At 46.5% G+C, this 20598-nt stretch overlaps 1 protein-coding gene across 6 annotated transcripts in view; it reads right to left on the bottom strand.

Annotated features, from left to right (window-relative positions):
- The window catches only part of NF2 (neurofibromin 2), a 75684-nt gene that overhangs the window by 17670 nt on the left and 37416 nt on the right, over positions 1-20598 (bottom strand). For 5 of the 6 annotated variants that reach the window (XR_003516821.2, XM_027575447.2, XM_027575444.2 and 2 more), the window contains exons 5-13: positions 19753-19821; positions 18827-18909; positions 16859-16934; positions 13077-13211; positions 9681-9755; positions 7450-7563; positions 4810-4932; positions 3854-4071; positions 2368-2473 (exon numbers count right to left, since the gene is read on the bottom strand). Coding sequence is in view for 5 of the 6 variants with exons in the window: in XM_027575447.2 (XP_027431248.1) it covers positions 2368-2473; positions 3854-4071; positions 4810-4932; positions 7450-7563; positions 9681-9755; positions 13077-13211; positions 16859-16934; positions 18827-18909; positions 19753-19821 (999 nt within the window). In the remaining variant the exon portion in view is untranslated. Of the gene's footprint in view, positions 1-2367; positions 2474-2952; positions 3000-3853; positions 4072-4809; positions 4933-7449; positions 7564-9680; positions 9756-13076; positions 13212-16858; positions 16935-18826; positions 18910-19752; positions 19822-20598 lie in introns of those variants that run through there. The other variant, XM_027575446.1, reaches the window with a different exon arrangement.

The raw sequence follows: 20598 nt of genomic DNA, 5'->3' as shown, positions 1-20598 counted from the left end.
AAGTGCCAGAGGAAAAGGCTTGCCAGGCAAGAGGCATGGTACTGGGCAGGGCAGGGCAGAGAAGGCTCACCGAGAATGCTGAGGGAGGGGGGTGGGAGACCGGGACCAGACCATAAAGAGCTCGCCTGCATGCTGAGGGGTCTGCATTCAGAAGATGGAGCCAAAGCAGGGCTTGAAGCAGAAGATGAAGAGATTAGATCTGAGGACTTTCTCATCCCAGAACAAAGGGTCACCTAAAATATGGCCCCAATCTAGTTTAGCTTCTCCTACCGTTTGCCCTAACAAATTGTGAACAGTACCATTTCTGTTCCTTTGCTTCAGCCATTCCTCTCCCTATAGGCCATCTCTCTTTCAAGGCCCTTCTCAAATACTAGGATTTCTCACCAAAGCCTTTCTAGATCCCTCTCGGCCAGATGGCAACTCTTTTCTTTGCTATGCATTAACATGGTGTTTCTGGTTCTGTTACGGCACTTCCCTAACTCCACCCTGTAAAAATTCCTTTCTGGCTGTGTCTTCTTCTTTTCCTGTTGGCAAGTTTCCTAAGGGCAGGATCTGCCTCTCTTTCACCCTTGGATCCTTGGCTGAGTCTGGGATGGCGTCTGGGAAAGGGGAGAGGCCCAGAGCATTCATCTGACACGATGACAAGGCCTGAGGCAGACTGTCCGCGTGGGTGTTAGAAGGTGGCGCTGAGAGGGGGCTTCTGGGGTACTGGAACGTTCTGTTTTCTGATTTGGGTGCTGGGTGCATGGGTGTGTTGAGTTTGTGAGAATTCATCAAGCTGTACAGTTATAATCTGGGCACTTCTCTGTACGTATGTTATACCTCATCAAAATTTCTGAAAAGATGGGCACCGAGTGCCGCGCCGTGGGTGAGAACAGACACTGGTATGACCTCTGTGGAGAGCATCTCAATGGAAAACCTGACCCCACGGCTCTATTTATGAGAATTTATTCTACCAGTATATTCACCGTATGTGTGAAGATTTGTGCTCAGGGACATTTTCCACAGTTTTGTTCACAACTGCAGATGAAAACAGACTAAATACCCATCCATAGGGGACTGCTTAAATGAATTACAATCCATCCATACCACGAAATAGGATTTAAAGGCTGCTACGGATGATCTCCTCCAGGACTTATTTATTTACTGTTTGAAGAGTGTATAAAGTTTGCTCCAGTGTTATGTTTTATTTTATTTCTATATTTTTAAAGATTTTATTTTTGAGTGATCGCTACACCCAACATGTGACTTGAACCCGCAATCGCGAGATCAAGAGTCACATGCTCTACCGACTGAGCCAGCCAGGAACCCCGCTCCAGTGTATGTTTTAAAACCACACACATCTCAGGTGCCCAACCCAGATGAGCCCCCAGACAACTCCAGGCCCGGATACTCTGTGACCACCGCAGAGATCCTGAGGCAGGACCATCGGCCCACTCAGCCCACTGAGCCATGAGAGAGAAAAGAATGGCTGTTTTGAACTACATGGCTGGCTTGGAGTGGCCTGTCACACAGTCATAGAGAACTGGAACAGATGACAATAGCGAACTGCTCACATTTCCCTCTACCTCAAACCCTGGGCTGCTTCGGTCCCCGCGCCCCATGTACCTCTCAGCTGCCTCTGCTGTACGAGCGTGCGGTGCATGTGTCTGTGCCATGTGCACATCCGTGGGTTGGCTGAGAATACCCCACAGTCTCTTTCCCACCTAGGTAGTTCTGACTTACCCTTTACGAGCCAGCTCAGGTGCCATCCTATGCCTCTCCTGCCCCTGCAGGCTGGGCTACACTCTCCTTTAGGCCCCTGTGCACCCTCTCTGAATACAGACTCTGCATCTGCCTGGTGTTACATGGACCAGAACAGTTTGCTGAACTGAATGCACAGAGGAAGGGAAGGAAAGAGACTTTTCTATTCACTGTGTGATGCTGTGTAATTGAAGTCTGCCTCCTCATCCCAAAACTGAGTTTGGAAGCTGGTTCTTCCGTGGCAATAGTTCACTCTGAGGGACATGGGGTACCCCTGCCAGAACTATAATGACGGCATATGGTATACACAGGTAGTTGAAGATTACATTCAGCTTGGCGTCAAGAGGCTATCCTCTCTTGAGGATAATTTGGGACTATTATTACTTAGAATAAGAAAAACATTTCAGAGCTGGGAAAGGCCCTGCTGCCTATTATCTAGGCAACCGGAGAGGTGACTTGTCTGAGGCCAAATGGCAGACCAGTGTTCTATCCAGTCCCCAGCCGCAGGCCCTGAGCAGCACTCACTCTGCTGCGGCACCACCAGGGGAACGGAAGGGCTGGGAGGGAAGGGAAGGCTATGAGGTCTGAAGAAGCTGCAGGTCGGCAGCCCCCAACCAGGCTCACCGGGTATGTGGGCTTGGTGGTGATTTCCAGGAGCTTTTGCTTGGCTCTTCGCTCTGCCTCACGGGCTTCCTGCAGGTCCTGCTTCAGCTGATCTGCCTCCTTGGCCCTGCAAGGAAAGGAGGAGCCAGTCAGCTCCACGAAGGTGACAGGCGGAGGAAAGAGAGCCCTCTTCCCCACCATCCCCCTAGAGAGGAGGGATGTGGGTTAACCCTGAGGATGGCACCAGGTCAGGCAAACAAGGCCAGTGGCTGGGGCGGGGGGGGGGGGGGCATTTATGTGAAAATCAGAACTTCCAAAGCAAGGACAACATTCCTGAGTGCTGTTCATTGCGATGGTAAATCTAAACCGGAAGAGCAGGGAAGCCAGTGGGCAGGAGTCAAGTTCAAACCTTTGCAGTTGGTAGATGGGGAGGAGAAGTGGGGGAGGGGCTAGCAGCTTCCTCTGCTTCACATCTGGGTGAGAGTGGGCTGGGCAGAGGTACAGTACGGTGGATCAAAGATCTTATATTGGATCATGAAGGGCAGGATGTGAGACAACTGATTCTTCACAGCCCCCAAGTAAAACAACTGCAGGCCTGGGGCCAACCTCAGGCAAGAAGACGAGCACGAACGCTGAGGGCCTCGCACTTCACCCTGCAAGACACAGGACCCAGGGGGCCCGGCCCAACATGCATCAGTCAGCGGGGGAAGTGACCTGCACACAGAAAGAGAGGGGACCGAGACAGGGCAGGAAACAAAGAACCATATTCCCAGAATGACATGCAAAAAGCGGAGAGGAAACTATAGTGAATGCACCTTGGTAGCAAAAAGCCTAATTCAAGTGTTCTAAATCAACAGAGCCAAATGCTGTGGGGAATGTGCCAGTGTTTATCTGAAGGCTGCAGGACCAGAACAATTCCAAGCCTAGAATAGTCTTTGGAAAGTACAGCCTACAGTTCCATCCTTCAACCTGGTCGTGAGCTGGCCACAAAGAGGATCCCGGCCCTCCCCTCCTATCTGCCTCAGTAGCCTTAGCGCCAAGAAGGGCTGCAGGGAAGCGGTTCCTCCTTACTTCGTTAAAGGTAAATAGCTGCTGTCTCCCCACATGTCCCCTAAATGAAAAGGGAAAAGAACCATATTTTTTAAACGTAAGAAGAGTCTCCTTATAGCTCCTCAGCTAAGAGCAGTCTGCGGCCGGGCTTGATGGCCTTCCTGCAAACACGGCTATCAGAGGGACGGCGGTTCATCACAGGCACAAGCATGACCAGAGGTCCACTCAACAAGAGAACTGTGTTCCTGAGCCTTTCCACTAATTCCAGCCCCCTAACCCTACACTGGCTTAGGTACCAGTCCTCACCACCAACCTGTCAAAGGAAGAGCCTCCCCTCTGCCCCAGAAGATGGAGAAGAAGCTTACGGACACGTGCAGTCAAGCTCTGCCTGGGAGCCAGGTTACGACTGAACGGCCCCTTGCCTGAGCCCCAGTGCCCAGGACTCCCCACCTCTAACCTCCTCTCTGACTCCTCAGCCATCTTCAGCGCCAGCACCTCGGCCTCCAGCACCTTCTGCTCCATCAGGCGCTTCTCTTCCTCTGTCCGAATGGCTGTGGCCTTGATGCGCTGCATTTCCTGTTCAGCCTCTGCGGCCTTCTGTGCCAGGAGTTTTGCCTCTTCCTCTGTGATTTGGGCCTTTTCTGCCAACAGGTCAGCCGTCTCCTCAGACCGCATCTGGAGAAGAGCGCTGTCAGCTGGGATGGGGATCACATGCCCATCATCCCACCCAGATCTGGCCTCAGACACTCAGGTCAGCGAGAACCAGAGTCTCGGACTCCCTGGGGCCCTGAATGTCCCGTCAGTTGACACTTGGGCAAGGGATGACAAGCCACACCCTCAACTTTTTGGAAAGGCCCTTCGGGTTCTGCCCATGGGAAGCAAGAAGAAAGCACTTTTCTGAGTATCCACTTGAGCTAAGGCGTATGCTTTATGAGGGAGAAAACCAAGTTTACCTTATTTCCTTTTAAATCAGTGGTTTAAACCAGCGGAGACTTTGCCCCCCTGGGAGACAGGTAACAATGTCTGGAGACATTTTTATTGTCACAAATGGGGGGGGAGGTGGTGCTACTGGCATCTGGCGGGTAGGGGTCAGGGACACTGCTAAACATCCTCCGATGCACAGGATGGCTCCCACCACAAAGGGTGATCTGGCCCCAGTGCTGGCTGAGAAGTCCTGCTTTAAAGGCGAGCCCCCGTGAAAGTGGGGCTTGGCCACACATGAACTCCACCAGAGTCTGCCTCCGCCAACACAGGTGAAAAGAAAAGGCACTGATTTTTTTTTTTTTTTTTTTTTTTTTAGCTGAAATGTCAAAGCATATGTTACTAATCTGCGGTCATCGGGAGGCCTAAGTCCTGAAACCCATGTGAGTGCCTGTGTAGCCTCCAGGGGCCCAGCCCCCACCCAGCAATCACCAGAGCTTCATTGGCCATTGTTGCTTCTTCTTTCATCTGCAGCAGCCTCCTCTCCAGCTCATCCCTTGTGCGCTCTGCCTCCTCCCTCATCTGCTTCTCTCGAGCAAGGCGCTGCCGCTCCATCTGGGGGCAATGACAGTGGCCCCTGAGTCATGGGGCCCACGGCCTACAGTGCCACGGGGGCCCGAGAACACCCAATGTCCTGAGCCCCCCAAGGAGACCCTCTTTTCTCCCCTTTACTTTAGGTTGCCAGGGTCATTCTTGTCACCCGCCACCCTCTGCCCTTCGAAATCAGCTGTGTCCCGTGAAAAAACATCTAGAGGTGAGGTAACAAACAAAACAACAAAAAAGCAAGCCCTGCCAAGTCACCTGGATCGAAGGAGGCGTTCTTACACGCTGTGTGCTGAAATGGCCACCCTGCCAATATTCCTTTGCGTTGCGAGACCTCACGTGGCTCTGCCCTGCGGCTGACCGCACACAATGCAGGTTCCTTCTCCCTGAGACGGAGCCCCAGAAACAGACAGCTCTCTTCTGGTTGGACGAGCCACCTTGCCATTTCTCATCCACATGGACCCCTCCCACATCTCTACTTTCCTCCAAATTGCTCCTGCCTCTGACCCACGGAGATAGATGAAACGGCTCTCAGTGAGGCATCGTGAGTTCACACATTGTGTGCCACGGGGAGGGGAGCTGCAGCGCCACCGCACAGGGACCCAGCCTCACGCAGAGGCGGCTCCCGGCCAGGCCAGCGACAGGAGGGAGCTGAGCAGGGAACGCAGCCCCCTCCCCCCATCCGGTCCTTAAGGCACCAGTACAAAGCCGCCGCCACCGCCTGCCATGCCTTCTGGATCACTGTATTAATTGGGCCACATGCAGAGCTTAATAAGGGGAACAAGCATAGGACAAGTGCTATTCTCTGTGATCTTCGGGTATTAACCGAGTTCAGAAAGCAGAATCCAGAAGTGACCACTGCACTATTTTCTTCCTTAAATAGAGCACATTTAATTACTTCTTGCTTCAATCTTCTCCCAAACACAAGATTTTTAAGACTGCTGCCTTTTCTAAATACTGAGCCAAAAAAAAAAGGCATTGGGCCTCGAAGGAATAATGCAAAGACAAGCAATAAAATACTGTAAATTCTTCTCCAATTTTCCTCTTACAGGTCAGTGAAAAGCTTGGCCAACTTGTTCTCTAATTTCCACTGCATTACAATTTCCATTAGGTAGATTACTGTATCTCCATTATTCTCCACTTGAAAAAAGCCCAGGCAACAACCTTCTGTTCCCAACACTGCACTTTCCCTGAGACCTCCTCCCACTAATAAGGGGCCTCCTGTTTGCAAGGGCCTCAGTTCACAAAGGCTTTCAGGGGCAATGTGTCCTTTGATCTGAGACAGAGAAGACGTACCATTAGCTCCACTGGACAGATGAGAAAACTGAGGTCTGGAAGGTAAGTCATTTACTAATGTCACATACTAAGTTTCACACCTGGCTCCAAGGTCAGTGTCTGTACTACTGGGCCATGAAGCCCCTGGCCTGCCAGATGCCAGGGACATGTCTCTGCTGTTCTACAGGCAGTGCAGGTCTGGGGTGTGCACATGCTATTCTCTGCCACAGCCCCGAGGCCGACACACTCATTGCCATTTTCAGATTTCTCACTTCTAAGTTTTGCTCAGCTGAAAAGAGGTCAAAGAAGCCTCTTCTTGAAGTTGCCATTTAGACTCGTGCTGGCTCAGGAGTATTTCTTTGTCCAAGAAAACCCATTCCACCACCGTGGCCCCCAAAGCAGCCCAAAGCGTCTGCTGTCTCAGAGAGCAAAGGGACGGAATGCTGAAAGCATGCTGGATCAAACTGGGCATTTCATTCCAAATCTCAGGGCAGGGAGCCAGTCTCACTGGAGTCCCCCACATCAGAGAACTGCACACAGACTAACGATTACACCTCTGAGCCTGCAAGTCCTGAGGGCAACTGCTGCTACTCCATCTAGGAGTTGGTCCAGAACCACAGTGGATAGTCTCAGCAGTGAGGCTCAGATTAGTTGTGTGGATTTCAGTGAGTCGACATGGTTTATGAGTAGAAAACAACGATGTGGACTGTCCAGTCTGCTGATGAGCACACGTGGCACCTCCCACCGCAGGCAGTGTGCCGCCTGGGCTGACCTGTGGCGGGGAAGTGCGGCCGGAGTCTAATTAGCATTCCCACAGCAAGCATGAGACGCTGCCGTGCATTCTATCACCATCTAATTAGGAAAAGGACAAGGCCAGGCAAAGGAGACAGGCAGGCAAAAAGAAAGCGAGCTAGCTAGGTAGACAGACGGATGGACGGATGGACGGACGGGCGGACAGATGGATGGATACAGGCTTGCCTATCTCTTCCCAAGCCTGCATTATTCACACTTCACCTACTTAGATGGGGAAATAACTAGAGATATTTCTTTTACATATGCTATTGGAGTTTATTACTCATTTCCAGAGCGGACACCCCACTGGCTGGGCATCAGCCAGTAAAGATCCAACAGAGATAAAATAAGAGAAGGTGTATCCATAGCCAAATGACACCTGTCAGCCCACGAACGCTGCTTACCTCCAAGGCCAAGACCACGACTCAGCGACAGTGGTGGTTCAGACACGGTCTTGCTCACCTGCTTTCTAGCCTTCTCCTCCCTGGCTTGGGCTTTCATCTGCTGAACTTCCAAAGAATCAGCCTTCCTTCTCCTCATAAAAAGGTCATGGTTCCCGATACAGAGCTGGAGAATCTGTGGTCGGAAGCAATGGAAATGTTAAACCCACAAATTTACTTCACTGCCTACCAGCTCACCAGTGCTACGGCATCTTGGTCCCAGGGCTCTTGGGGGCAGCAGGAAACCTGAGAAGTAAAGCACAGCGTGAAACACCAAGGCCCTCCCTACTAACGTCCTCCAGTGCTCTCCCCTCCAGAGACAGACAAAATGGAGGTGCCTCAAGTGTGCCAGGGGGCAAAAATTACAAGTGAGGAGAGAAACAGATGACACTCCGGCATGTCTTCTGGATGCATCTCATTCTCCTAAGTTAAGATGTGGCTCTGCAGCTCAGAGAGGCTAGGAAAGCTCATTCAATAGGTTGGGCTGGGACGACAGGTTATTCATGTGGAAAAAAAGAAACTGGATCCCTCCCTTACACCGCACACAAAAATCAGAAGGATTAAAGATTTAAATGCGAAGACAGAACCCTTGAAATTTCTAGAAGAGAATATAGAAGAATATCTTTGTGATCATAGGATAAAAAAAAATGCCAAAGAAGACACAAACAGTACAAAGGATTAAGGAAAAGATGTGTATTTTGTCTATATTAAAATCAAACATTCTTTGTTAAGGCATTAAAAAAGGAGGAAAAATAAGCCACAAGCTGGGAGAAGATATAACCAATAAAGAATATAAACCACCCAGAAAATACTAACCAAAGGAAATGAAACAAGCGTTTGACAAAAGAGACAATAAGTCTGGGGAGGGTATGTGTTGTAATGAGCACTGGGTATTATATAAGACTGATGAATCACAGACCTGTACGCCTGAAACCAATAATATATTATAATGTTAATTAATTGAATTTAAATTAAAAAAAGAGAGACAATAAGCTTGGCCAAAATATATTCAAAAAGATGTTCAACTTCATTAGTAAATATAAAGATGCCCATTAATATGACACTGAGATACCATTTCATAAGCACAAGAGTGACAAAAAATTTTAAAAGCTGATAATAAAAGCGTGGAAGATATCAAACAAAAGAAAGCTGCACCCACTGCATTGGCTCTGTCAGTTAACTCACCTTTTTTTTGGAAAACAACATGGTGTAATCTTGAATCTGGACATACGCTACAGCCCTGCCCCTGTACTCCTAAGCAGATAACTCTCTAGAGAACCTACTGCATGTGTGCAGCCGGAGGCAGGTACAAGAATGTTCATAACAGCCTTGTTAAAATGGCAGAGAAGTAGAAAGCACCTAATTATTCATTAATAGGAAAATGACAACACACACACACACACACACATATATCCACAAAAGGAATACTATACAGCAATGAAAACAAGGGGATCATATCTTGAAGCATCAACATAGCTACATCTCAGAAAATAATGTCCCAGGGGCGCCTGGGTGGCTCAGGTATTAAGCGTCTGCCTTCGGCTCGGGTCATGGTCCCAGGGTCCTGGGATGGAGCGCCACGTCGGGCTCCCTGCTCAGCGGGAAGCCTGCTTCTCCCTCTCCCACTCCCCCTGCTTATGTTCCCTCTCCCACTGTGTCTCTCTGTCAAATACATAAATAAAATCTTAAAAAAAAAAAAAGAATGTCTTAAAAAAAGTGACAGAAGGACGGTTGACAGCACTTGGTAAATTCCAAAAGTTCACAAAACTTAGTAGTATATTCATTTTGCTATATATTAAGTCAAGTTCTGAGGAAAAGCAAAGGAATTATAGGCACACAGCTCAGAATGGTGATCACCCTTGGGGAGGCGGGTGGGGGAAGCCAGCAGAATGCTAACATGAGGGGTTCTAACAGTATTGGAAGTGTGCTATTTCTTAAAGCTGGGTAGTGGGTAAGTAGATGTTTATTTTTGCCCTTCTTTATACCTAATACACATGATCCTTATCCTTTTATATGTAAAAGGTACCTCCATAAAAATAATTTTTTTTTTAATTCCACATTATAAAATTTAGGTTTGACTCGCTAGGTTAAGCTAAAGGGAAGAGTCTTTCAAGGTTTATTGGCAAAGCGTGTAGCAGGTGAGCTATCATTCTACACCTCACAAGGAATTACTCTGATACTCTCTCAAAAAAGGCACTCAGTTTCTCAGAAAAACTACAGTTATCAGTTACAAAAATCAGGATCTCAACTTACCAGCTTATTAACACGAAGCTTTGAGGAGTTAAATTTGAAGACGTCGATTTTCTTATCCAATGGTTTAATAGTAAACTGAAAGAAGGAAGCAGAAAACAGTTTCAGTCTGACAGCCTAGAGTGTGAGCACCAACTGGGAAATTCCACAAAAGCAGCAACCACATTGGCAAAGATCCAGCATGAGGCTATGCCTTGTCCTGGCTTCCTGGTGCCCGGGCACTAAACCACGGTGAATTATAAGTGGCTGAGAGCGCCAAGTCTCGGGCTGTGGAGGTTCAGGACCCAGGAAGGTGTATTGTCAGCACCATCTTAGGCTTGGAAACCTGAAATGCCAGCCTTCGATGGGCCGCACAGTGAGGACAACACTGGGAAGCCCACTGCAAAGATGCAGGCCCTGTTCTGCCTTCAGGAAGCTCACCACCTAGCCGGAACTAGATTAATGACAGTCAGTTACTTGAGAAATTACATCATCTATTAGTGCCTCATTGGGCGGCACAAATCACAAATGTCATGGGGGTTCAGCATCGATCTACCATAAGTAGGAGGGGAACTTCAGCTGGTCATAGACAAAGAGACAGGGAAGCTAAAAGATTGGACGGAGGGCCTTTCAGGACAGGGCAAGCAACAGAAATGAGGGGCAGATAAGGAAATGAGCTGTGTGGGGGTGTGTGTGCATGTGTGTGCGTGTGCGTGTGTGTGTGTGTGTGTGTGTGTGTGTGTGTGTATTTGATGTTATTAACCCCCTGACAACTAAGATGATATCATGGGCTAAGACTGGGAGGAAGGCAGGGGCGGGCTGGGGGTGGACAGTCAGAGGGGCTGGGGTTTGATGTGGCAGCATATAGATCATCACTCCGGGTTCTGAACATGGGGATTATCAGCTGAAAGCTGTTAATAAAAGGAATAAAGTGTGAAAAAGAACAGACGGTGGTAGAAGAGGGAAACAGTTCCTGAAATCAAAGGGGAGAGAAAGCTGAATAAGGACAGGGTGGTAGCGAAGTAGGAGATCCCAGGGCCAGACCGCTAGGCAGGCAAGAGCAAATGGAAACTGCTGTTCTCAACCATTCCTGATCAGACCAGACAGATCCTCCATTTCAAAGGTGCACTTAAAAAATGGGGTACCCATTCCCGAGAAAGACGTGCTAAGCAGATAAATACATCTGGGAAGATAAATTCTTGGGTATTTCTTCCGCATGTTATTTTGTCCAAGGAGGAGTTAGCACAATGAGGAAAATGATCCTTCGGTTAGCTTTTGGTCAAGCTAACTTAGAAGCACTATTGCTCTTGTGTAGGCTGCTATTTGTGAATTTCATGAACTTATTTTTGGCTCTTAAGTCAAACCCCGGAGCTGTCAGTGGGAAACCACAAGTAGTGGGGAAACCACAGGCTCTGTGCTGTGCCGGGATGTGCACAAAGAATCAATGGATCACTTAAAATAAACCAACATTTCTGTTTTGACAGCACGGCTGTCATGCATAACTACTAAGACTACTTCCTATTATGTCAAGTCAGCTTGAGGTCCTCTTGCTGCATGAGTTATTGACCTGATGGAACATGATGGCGCCCTGCCCCTGGAGAGGGTATATTAGAGTTTATTGTGTCAGGTCGTACTAGGGGAGACTTTAATCCTTGAGTTCTGTGAAAAATGAATGTTTGGGGAGCCTTTAGCACACAAAGATATGCGAATATGCAGTAAACAGACTTTATGAAATTAGAGATGACAAACTACCATGCCACAGCACACCTACTGCTTTAAGTTATGTGGAGCTTTCAATTGAAGTACTTTAAAAAAGAAATACCTAAGTGCTCCTCTTCTGGGCTATAGAAACTTTGAGAGCCAGAATGTTTTGAATTAAGAAGCTCAATCTGTCTCATCAAGCATGGCCAAGGAGATCTCAAACACATTACTGGAAACCAGGAGCTTGGGATTCCCTTTCTCAAGTTGCTATTTGGGAAGGGAAAACAGGAAATCTGCTCCAGGTGGGGGCTCTGCAGGCAACCACATGAGCTGTCACTGTTCCTTACTCGACACTCAGCATCTCAACAGTGCGGGCACCAGAACGTCACTGAGCGCCGTCTGGGCCCAGTGCCCTGTGCTCTCAGGACTCACCCTCTGTACCCCCTACCGGAAAAGCCCCCCCACCCGCCGCCTCGGCTATGACTTCAGGGAACATGGAGCTCCCCTCACTGATCACAGCTCACCTGATTCCTCTGCATCTCCACTTCCTGATGTGGCACGGATACCCCAAACCTGGCCCCTACTCTTGCTGCATGTTCTCGGGAGGAGGGAATCAGAGTTGGGGTGAGAGCACTCGTAAGTGGAAAAGCGGAAATGCAATGGGTCATCATCACGTGCATCATCAGTCCCTTCCACTGTAGGCCTGTCTTACAGCAGTCGGGGCCTTGCTTGACTATAATTTCCCTGAGGGGTGAGACTGGATTTTCTACATCTTTGTTTCCCCTACGAAACCTAACACAAAGCAGATGCTTGATAATTCCTTTAAAATTAACAAGAACAAACGAGTGAACGGATGAACATAAGATTAGTGTGTTTGGGAAAGGTCACCATCCTGTATAGAAATATCTGACTTCTTTTTTTTTTAAGATTTTATTTATTTATTTGTCAGAGAGCGAGAGCAAGCACAAGCAGGGGGAGCGGCAGGCAGAGGGAGAAGCAGGCTCCCCCCGGAGCAAGGAGCCCGATGCAGGACTCGATCCCAGGACCCTGGGATCATGACCTGAGCCAAAGGCAGACGCTTAACCAACTGAGCCACCCAGGCATCCCTAGAAATATCTGACTTCTAACTTAAGAGTGTTCAGCCAAGTTATTCAAACTTAATTATTCTCAAATTCTCACAAGTAGTTAGTTCTGATATCCTTATTTATATCATCGCTGTGAGACACACACACACACACACACACACACACACACACACACACACACACACACACACACACACACACACACACACACACACAAGGAGATAAACAGATAGATATCCCCACCACATGTATCAAGCACTGGACACTGAGAGAGGGCTTAATGTCCACCACACTTAAAAATACAAAGAGAATTTCTCACTAGAAATAGAAAGGCAAGTAATAGGAAAAGGTTACTTTCTGGTTTGTTTACTATTCTTTGGAGGTTCGTCTGGACAAGTTGAGCTCCCCAGCCTCTTGTTAGTCAGCAGGGGGGTTTAGCGATGCCATCTGAAAATAGGCTGCCAATACTGTTCTGTAAACAGAAAACAACAACCCCAAACCCAAAGCCTGGGGATTAAAGGATTTTACTGGTAACAAGGAGCAGTCTGGCTGGGGACCACTATAGCAAGGAGGAGAGACAGGGAAAGGCCGCAAGCTGCGCTGCTGGTGGGTCTGCATGTGAAGCACGTCCTACCTCCTTGTCGCTGTACGAGATGTTTCGGATTTCATTCCATGGGAAGGAGATCTTGGGGGTCAGCCTGTTCTCAGGGTCATAGATGTGAAGGCCCAGAGCATCCACTCCAAGCAGCAACTCTGTGCCCTTTTTATTCTGTAGATTCAACAAAGATCAGCCACCGTCAGCTCCAGCGGAGGTTTGAGATTTTATTCAACTTCCCAAAGAACCTGGCACACACTATTATATGTGACAAGTTCCAACAGGTCCCAACAGAAGTCACAGCAGCTATATAACCCAGGGGGCCTCCAGCTTCCTGAATTGGGGCAGGCAGAGGCAAAATACCATTCTCATGACTCGTGTCCCAGAGGGATCACTGGGGCTTTCTGTTACTGGCTCGATGGCTAAAGTAGCAGCAATCTAAGCACTGTTACCTCCAATTAAATACAGTAGTCATCCCCCGCCCCCCTTATCTGTGGTTTTGCTTTCTATGGTTTCAGTTACCAAGGTCTGGAAGCAGATGATCCTCCTTCTGAACTACTGTCAGGTCACTAGTGTAGCCTAACCCTACATCACAACACCTAAGTGATTCACCTCACTTCATCTCATCATGTAGACATTTTATCATCTCACATCATTATAAGAAGGGTGAGTAGTACCATAAGATGTTTTGAGAAAGAACATATTCACATGACTCTTACAGTATACTGTTATAACTTCTTTTTTATTGTTACTGTTAATCTCTTACAGTGTGTCTAATTTATAAATTAAATGTTCACAGGTATACATATATAAGAAAAAAACATAGTATATATAGGGTTTGGTACTATTCACGGTTTCAGGCATCCACGGGGGGCCTTGGAAAGGTACTCCTATGGATAAGAGTTATCATACATGTAGAAAAAAGACCTGTAGAATTAAACATCTCTTACATTAAAAGAAAATGTAGTTGTACTACCAGAAAGTTTTTTTTTTTTTTTTAAGTAGGCTCCACGCCCAGAGTAGAGCCCAGCATGGGGCCTGTAACTCATGACCCTGAAATCAAGACCTGAGCTGAGATCAAGAGTCAGATGCTTAACTGACCGAGCCACCCAGGTACCCCACCAGAAAGAAAATTCCAAGTGCTGCGATCAAATGGTTTTATTTTATGTTAAAACGTATTCTCAGTGTGATAAAGCAAATATAGTAAAATGTTAATTATAGAACTTAGACAGTGGGTATATATGGATATTCACTGTGAAATTCAACTTTCTTATATGTTTGAAATTATTATAATAGGATGTTGGAAAAAATATACCAAAATGAACTGTATATAAATTATACCTAGGGGTGCCTGGGTGGCTCAGTCGGTTAAGCATCCGACTCTTGGTTTCAGCTCAGGTCATGATCTCAGGGTCCTGGGATCAAGCCACAGTTCGGGCTCTGTGCTCAGTGGGGAGCTGCTTGAGATTCTCTCCCTCTCCCTCTGCCCTCCCCAGCCCTCCCCCACTTTTTCTAATAAATAATCTTTAAAAAAATAAATTATACCTCAATAAAACTGTTTGAAAATTTAATTGATTGCACATATGGTGGTTGGCAGTCAGAGTAGACAGAGGGCAAAGTGCCCTTGGCCCTCAGGTCACTGACCCAGCTAAGGGCCTAGAGCTACATCCTCAGGCTGGAGGCCCATGCACCTGCACTTGTGTAGTGGTGGAAGGAAACTCCCTGCACAAGGACCTAAAGCACCTGACCCATTGCTGACAACCAGGAAATCGAACCAGATTCAAGGGCAGCAAAACAGGTCTGCAAACCGAGAAGGTGCTCAGACTGTGATGAGAAGGACCAATCTAACAGCAGGTGTCAGGTGGACAAGTGAGTGCTCCAAGATAAATCTTTTTAGTCCTTCGAACACTCCCCAAGTCAGGCGCTATTACCAAACCCTGAGAGAGATTCCTGTTTGTCTGCAAAGCTCTTAAAATTACTGCATTAACATAAGTGAGGCTTTGTGCTTTTAAGTGCGACAGTACATTTTGGAAAACGAGATATTTCATTATGTTTGTGACTAGTTTAAATTAAAAAAAAAAAAAGAAAGAAAGGATTCTACCCTCTGCTTTCTATCATGACTTCTAGAGAATAAACAGAGCGGCGGGACTCAAGCAGTCTCTTTTAAATTGTTTTAAGCACATAATTCCCTTAGCTGATGGAACTCGAACACAAAAGACCCTAAAATATCCATTATCTGTGTCTACTGTGTAACACAAAACACACACACAATTGTGTATTTTAGTCTGACTGCTGCAGAAATATTTCCTAATAAGAAACTGTTTTTTAAGGACTGTAAAATACTACTTTTCTAGAATCTAGATGGTGGGCAGATGGGCCAAGAGGAGTTATGTTGCCAAAACCACAGAAATGTGTTAAACTAGCCTGACCTTAAACCAGACAATTAGCAAATAGAAATTAATAAAACTTAATAACCTTTTGAATTATTATAGAAAATCTTTTTGTTTTTAAAGATTTTATTTATTTATTTGTCAGAGAGAGAGATAGCACAAGCAGGGGGAGCAACAGGAAGAGGGAGAGGGAGAAGCAGGCTCCCAGCTGAGCATGGAGCTCAATGCAGGGCTTGATCCCAGGATCCTGGGATCATGACCTGGGCTGAAGGCAGATGCTTAACCAACTGAGCCACCCAGGTGCCCCTCATACAAAATTTATAGGAACCCAAAAAAGGAAAGCAAACCGTAACTATGGTAAGAAAGGTGGACCACTGAGGCACCTGGGTGGCTCAGTTGGTTAAGCGTCTGACTTTTGTTTTTGGCTCAGGTCATGATCTCAGGATCCTGGGATCAAGCTCCCCCCTCCCCCCTGTGTCTCTGCACTGGACATGGAGTCTGCTTAAGATTCTCTCTCCCCCTCCCACCTCCCCCTCCCCCTCCCCACCAAAAAAGGTGGGCCACTCTGGGTGATTGTTTAACATCTACCTATCTGCAGTTTGGAACCAGCAGTGGAATACCTGAGCCAATGGCATGAATTCCTTTGGATGGAGCTCCTAGGTATGGCATCTAGCCGCAGAACCTCAGGAGAAAGATGCTCAAGAGGCCCACCCAGGGGGCACCTGGGTGGCTCAGTCGTTAAGCGTCTGCCTTCGGCTCAGGTCATGATCCCAGGGTCCTGGGATCAAGCCCCGCATCGGGGTCCCTGCTCCATGGGAAGCCTGCTTCTCCCTCTCCCACTCCCCCTGCTTGTGTTCCCTCTCTCGCAGTGTCTCTCTCTGTCAAATAAATAAAATCTTAAAAAAAAAAAAAAAGAGGCCCACCCAGCCAAGACTGAAAACAGAAGCCTCTGGTGCAGAAGCAGTGGGTTCCCAGAGGACAGTGGGACTATTAATGGTCTGAATAGAAAACCAATTAGCCTGCTAGTGAGAACAAGAGACCCACCCAAACAAATCAGTAATCTATAAAAGTAGCTTTACTCTCCTTGTGCCCTGGGGGAAGAGTATTTACATGCGCTCCCTGTGGGCCAGATCTCATAGAGCCAGAAATAATCAACATTACACTCAGAGTATTCGAACAGGTTTCTGCTGAGCACAGGACCAGGCCCAAGTCCCCCTGGGGGCTCAACTGACACTTCATTTCCAAGGATCTAATTGAAGTCCAAAAATAGAAAATGAGGCTATAAGACCCTCTCCCCTTCCTCTTCTCTTCTCCTCCACTGAACCATTAAAGAGACTGCCAATCTGGAATAAGGAAGTAACCCATTTTAGCAGTCGGCCTCTGATTCAGTCTCTGTTTATACACAGGGAACTCAAAGAGGATTCAACACACCCGGATTGCAAAGTAGTTCACACCGTACATCTCCAGGTCCTGAGCTATCTTCAAATATTCCATTTCAGCTTCATCCCTGTGAGGAGAATGAAAGACACTGTCACCAGAGCTAAGTAAGAAAACAGAGGGCGGGCACACTCCCACCTGCGTGTAGGAACCCGCCGGAAGTCACCAGCCAGAGCAGATACCAACACGGCTCTTCCCAGCCCTGAGTCTATGAAACACTCCGAAGTCAAGCAGAATTTCCCATCCCCACAAAAGCCAGAGAATAGATTCATTACAGCATCTCTTGGCTTCAATATCACGCTTTGCCCTTGGTAAATAATGACACCCGGCTCAAGGAATTCAAGAAAAGGACGTGATATGTTATCTTCTCCCCTCAAGTGGATTAGGATATGCAGATTTAAGTTGTTGCTTTATCTGATTGTGAACTTTCTTCACCTCGGTTTTGGTATTGAAACAATTCTCTCTGCAAGCTACCTGAGAGCTCTACCTGAGCGCTCTACCCTCCTGATTTTATTTCTTTGGGTGTTGTCAGGGGTTAGGCCAAGAGCTATCTGGGCTGTAAAACCCAAGCCAGGTCACCTACTTCTAAGCTGTGAGTCAAATTTAAAGTAAGCTCTTAAAGCAGCAATGACTTGCAGAAAACTCCCAAATAGATATACTATTGAAATATTTTAACTTGATCTCCTTATGACTCTTCCCTCTCTCCAATCTCAAAATGCTCTCAAATGAATTTTTTTAAAAAAAATTCAACCTAAGAGAACACACAGTGTTGGCAGGCATGTGGAGTAACTAGAAAACACAACCTGCTGATGTAAACTGGTACAATTACTCTGAAAAATTGTTTGACATTATTTGTAATAGCAACCAAGAGACACCCCGATGCCCTCAATGTCCATCAACAGTGCAATGGATAACTCATGCTTTATTAATATAGTGGAGTTCTGCACAGCAATGAAAATGAAAATTTCACTGCTGTTACATACCACAAACCCAAATCTCACAATATGATGCTGAGTAAAAGAAGTGAGACACAAAAAATAGAGACTGTCCCATTGCATTTATGTAAAGCTTAAAACCGGCACCACTACTCTATGGAATCGGGGATCCGAAGAGTGGTTAGCTTTGGGGAGGAAGGATGGGGAGTTATGGCAGGGGAGAGTCACATGCTATCTTGTCACCTGGTGTTACACGGTGTTTTCAATTTGTGATAATTCATTGAGCGGTACGTTTATGACTTGTCCACTTTTCAGTATACATATTATTTAAATTTTAAAAAAGCACATGACAGGAAGTTGATGTGAAGAAGAGGACAATATTTTAAAGACTAATGAAAAGATTAATTCCTACAGTGATCAGGAAAATGCTAACAAATACTTAAGACACAATATCTCATCTTTTAGATTACAAAAATCAGATTGATAAAAATGAGTGTTGGGGAGAGAAATGGGGGGGAGACATGTGCATACACTGCTGGTAGGCAGGTAGATAGGTACGACCCTTATGGAGGGCGATTTAGTGGCACCTGTCAACGCAAAATGCTCACATCCTTTGACTCAGCAACTCTTGCAAAGAATGAATCCTCAGAACCACTCATGTAATTATATAACAATATTAGACTGTATACTGCAGGAAGCAAAAATCCATAGCTACTGCAAATGTCATCAGCAAGGAATGAACACAAAAGCTATGGGATATGCATACACTCTAATCCTTAACATGAAACTGAATTACCAATGAATGCAGTGGGGCTGTACATCCGGACAGGCTGTGCGGCCTACCTTATACTGCACGCACCAGAAGAAGGATACACGCAAAACTGAAGACCAGCTACTCCCAGCTCTCCCTTTTCCTTCTATCTACCTCAGTACTGCCTTTTGTTCAACAAGCAAGTCCTAATTTTGTAGTTCTTTAAAAAAAAAAAAGCCCATACGGAAATGTAAACCGATAATAAAGCAGCCTCACCTGGCTCGGCCCCGGTGCTCTGCGTACCAGGCTGTAATTCTCTCCTCCCACATTTCTGGAGTCATTTGATACAGATTTATTACCTACCAAAAAATAGAGCAAAATAAAAAACACACACACAAAGAAAGTTTGGATATTGTTTGCTATTTTTATAATTATACCTCATTTTTACAAAACAGCAAAGCTTAGCTTCGAGATCAGACTAAAACAGCAAAGCTATTTTTAAAAAGCCACATACAGGGAGAGCCAGTCACATTGCAGGGTTGGTGTTCAAACAAGCACCATTCCACTTGAGTCACAACTTAGAAGGGTGCACCCCTCGCCCAGCTGCAGCCCCTCTTTCCTGGGCTGCATGTCCCAGAGGGAGGAGCTCGGCCAAGCTGCATGTGCTGCTGCTTCCTCCTGCACAAAAGCCATCAAAGGAGCAAGGGAAGTCAGGGAAAGGTGAGAAGCAGGCCTTTATTACACATGACAGATGAGTGGAGCTATAAAATCGGGAGTAGCCGAAGGGAGGGAAGGCCTGCTTCCGTGGCTAATGAACAAGATGAACACCACCAAGGATTAAAAACTACAATGTCCACCCCAATTCATCTCTATCCACCCTGCCCTGCTGCAAACAGCTCAGCTCCCCGGGCTGAACACATGTTGCTCCACACTCTTTCCTGGGAATCACTGGTGCTCACCCACCTTGAAGGAAACGAACATTCAAGGCCATGCTAGCTCTGGCAACCGCGAACGAACTCCACGTACCTTTGCTTTTTAATATGCTTAACAGAGATTCTACATTCTTTACTCAAGGTTGATTACAAAATATTTATTTAAATGATTTCGCCGTGTACTTCCAATATTCCTTGAAGTCCCTAAGTTAGCTTTTTCGTAGACCACATCTCTGCTGTGTTTTCCCAAACAGGGGATTGATTTCTTACCCTTTTTGGAAGCAATTCCTCTTGGGCCAAAAATCCACGCTTGTGAACAGAGGGGTCATAGTCACCATACTGGAAGGAGAAGAAAGGGAGGGCAAGCGATTGAGATTCTAGAGACAACTGCCATTTCTGAATGGAGCTTGACTCTGTCTTACCCCCTCCCAGCTTGGGGAGCAATTCAGTTCCAATTCAGTTCCAATGACAAGTCAAGATTTCAACCTTGCTAGTTTGTTATCCTTGAATGAAAATACAAAGCTGATTATATCTATGAACAGAGCTGCATAATCCCGTGAGGGATGGATGGGTGATGTGCTAATAAGAATGTGACATTTGTATGGAAATGGAGCTGTGTTTTCTAACCCGCAAAGAAAGCAGTCATTACCAAAACATTAGCTTTTGAAAAGAAATAACAAAACACAACTGTGAAAGTTGTAATTAGCAATGTGTGATAAGAGTCTTACCTACAAATCCTTCTAAGTGGCTGGTAATTGGAGCCAATTGCTAGGTTGGGAGCTGGGAATAATGCATGCAATAGTTTTAATACCTTTCATTCAGGCTCTGAAAAGTGCTTTGGAGAAATCTGATGCCAACGTTGTCATTCCCATTGCACAAAGAAACGAGTAAAAGGTTAACGGATTTTTGCTACAGAGCAAGTGACTAGTGGGGCCAGAAATGGGCCCTGTATTTTAATGTATCCGTTCATGGACAGTAACTTGGAAATTCGTTTTCTGATTTAAGAAAAAAATATCCCTTTCTTTCCGAGAAAACTTAAGTCTGACCAGGAAATAATAAAAAAATGAAGGCATTTTTATCTTTTTTTTTTTTCCAGAAAGAGAGAGTGTGCATGAG

This window comes from Zalophus californianus, chromosome 14 (assembly GCF_009762305.2).
Source record: "Zalophus californianus isolate mZalCal1 chromosome 14, mZalCal1.pri.v2, whole genome shotgun sequence".
NCBI lineage: Eukaryota > Metazoa > Chordata > Mammalia > Carnivora > Otariidae > Zalophus > Zalophus californianus.
This window is presented reverse-complemented; position numbering and strand designations above follow the sequence as displayed.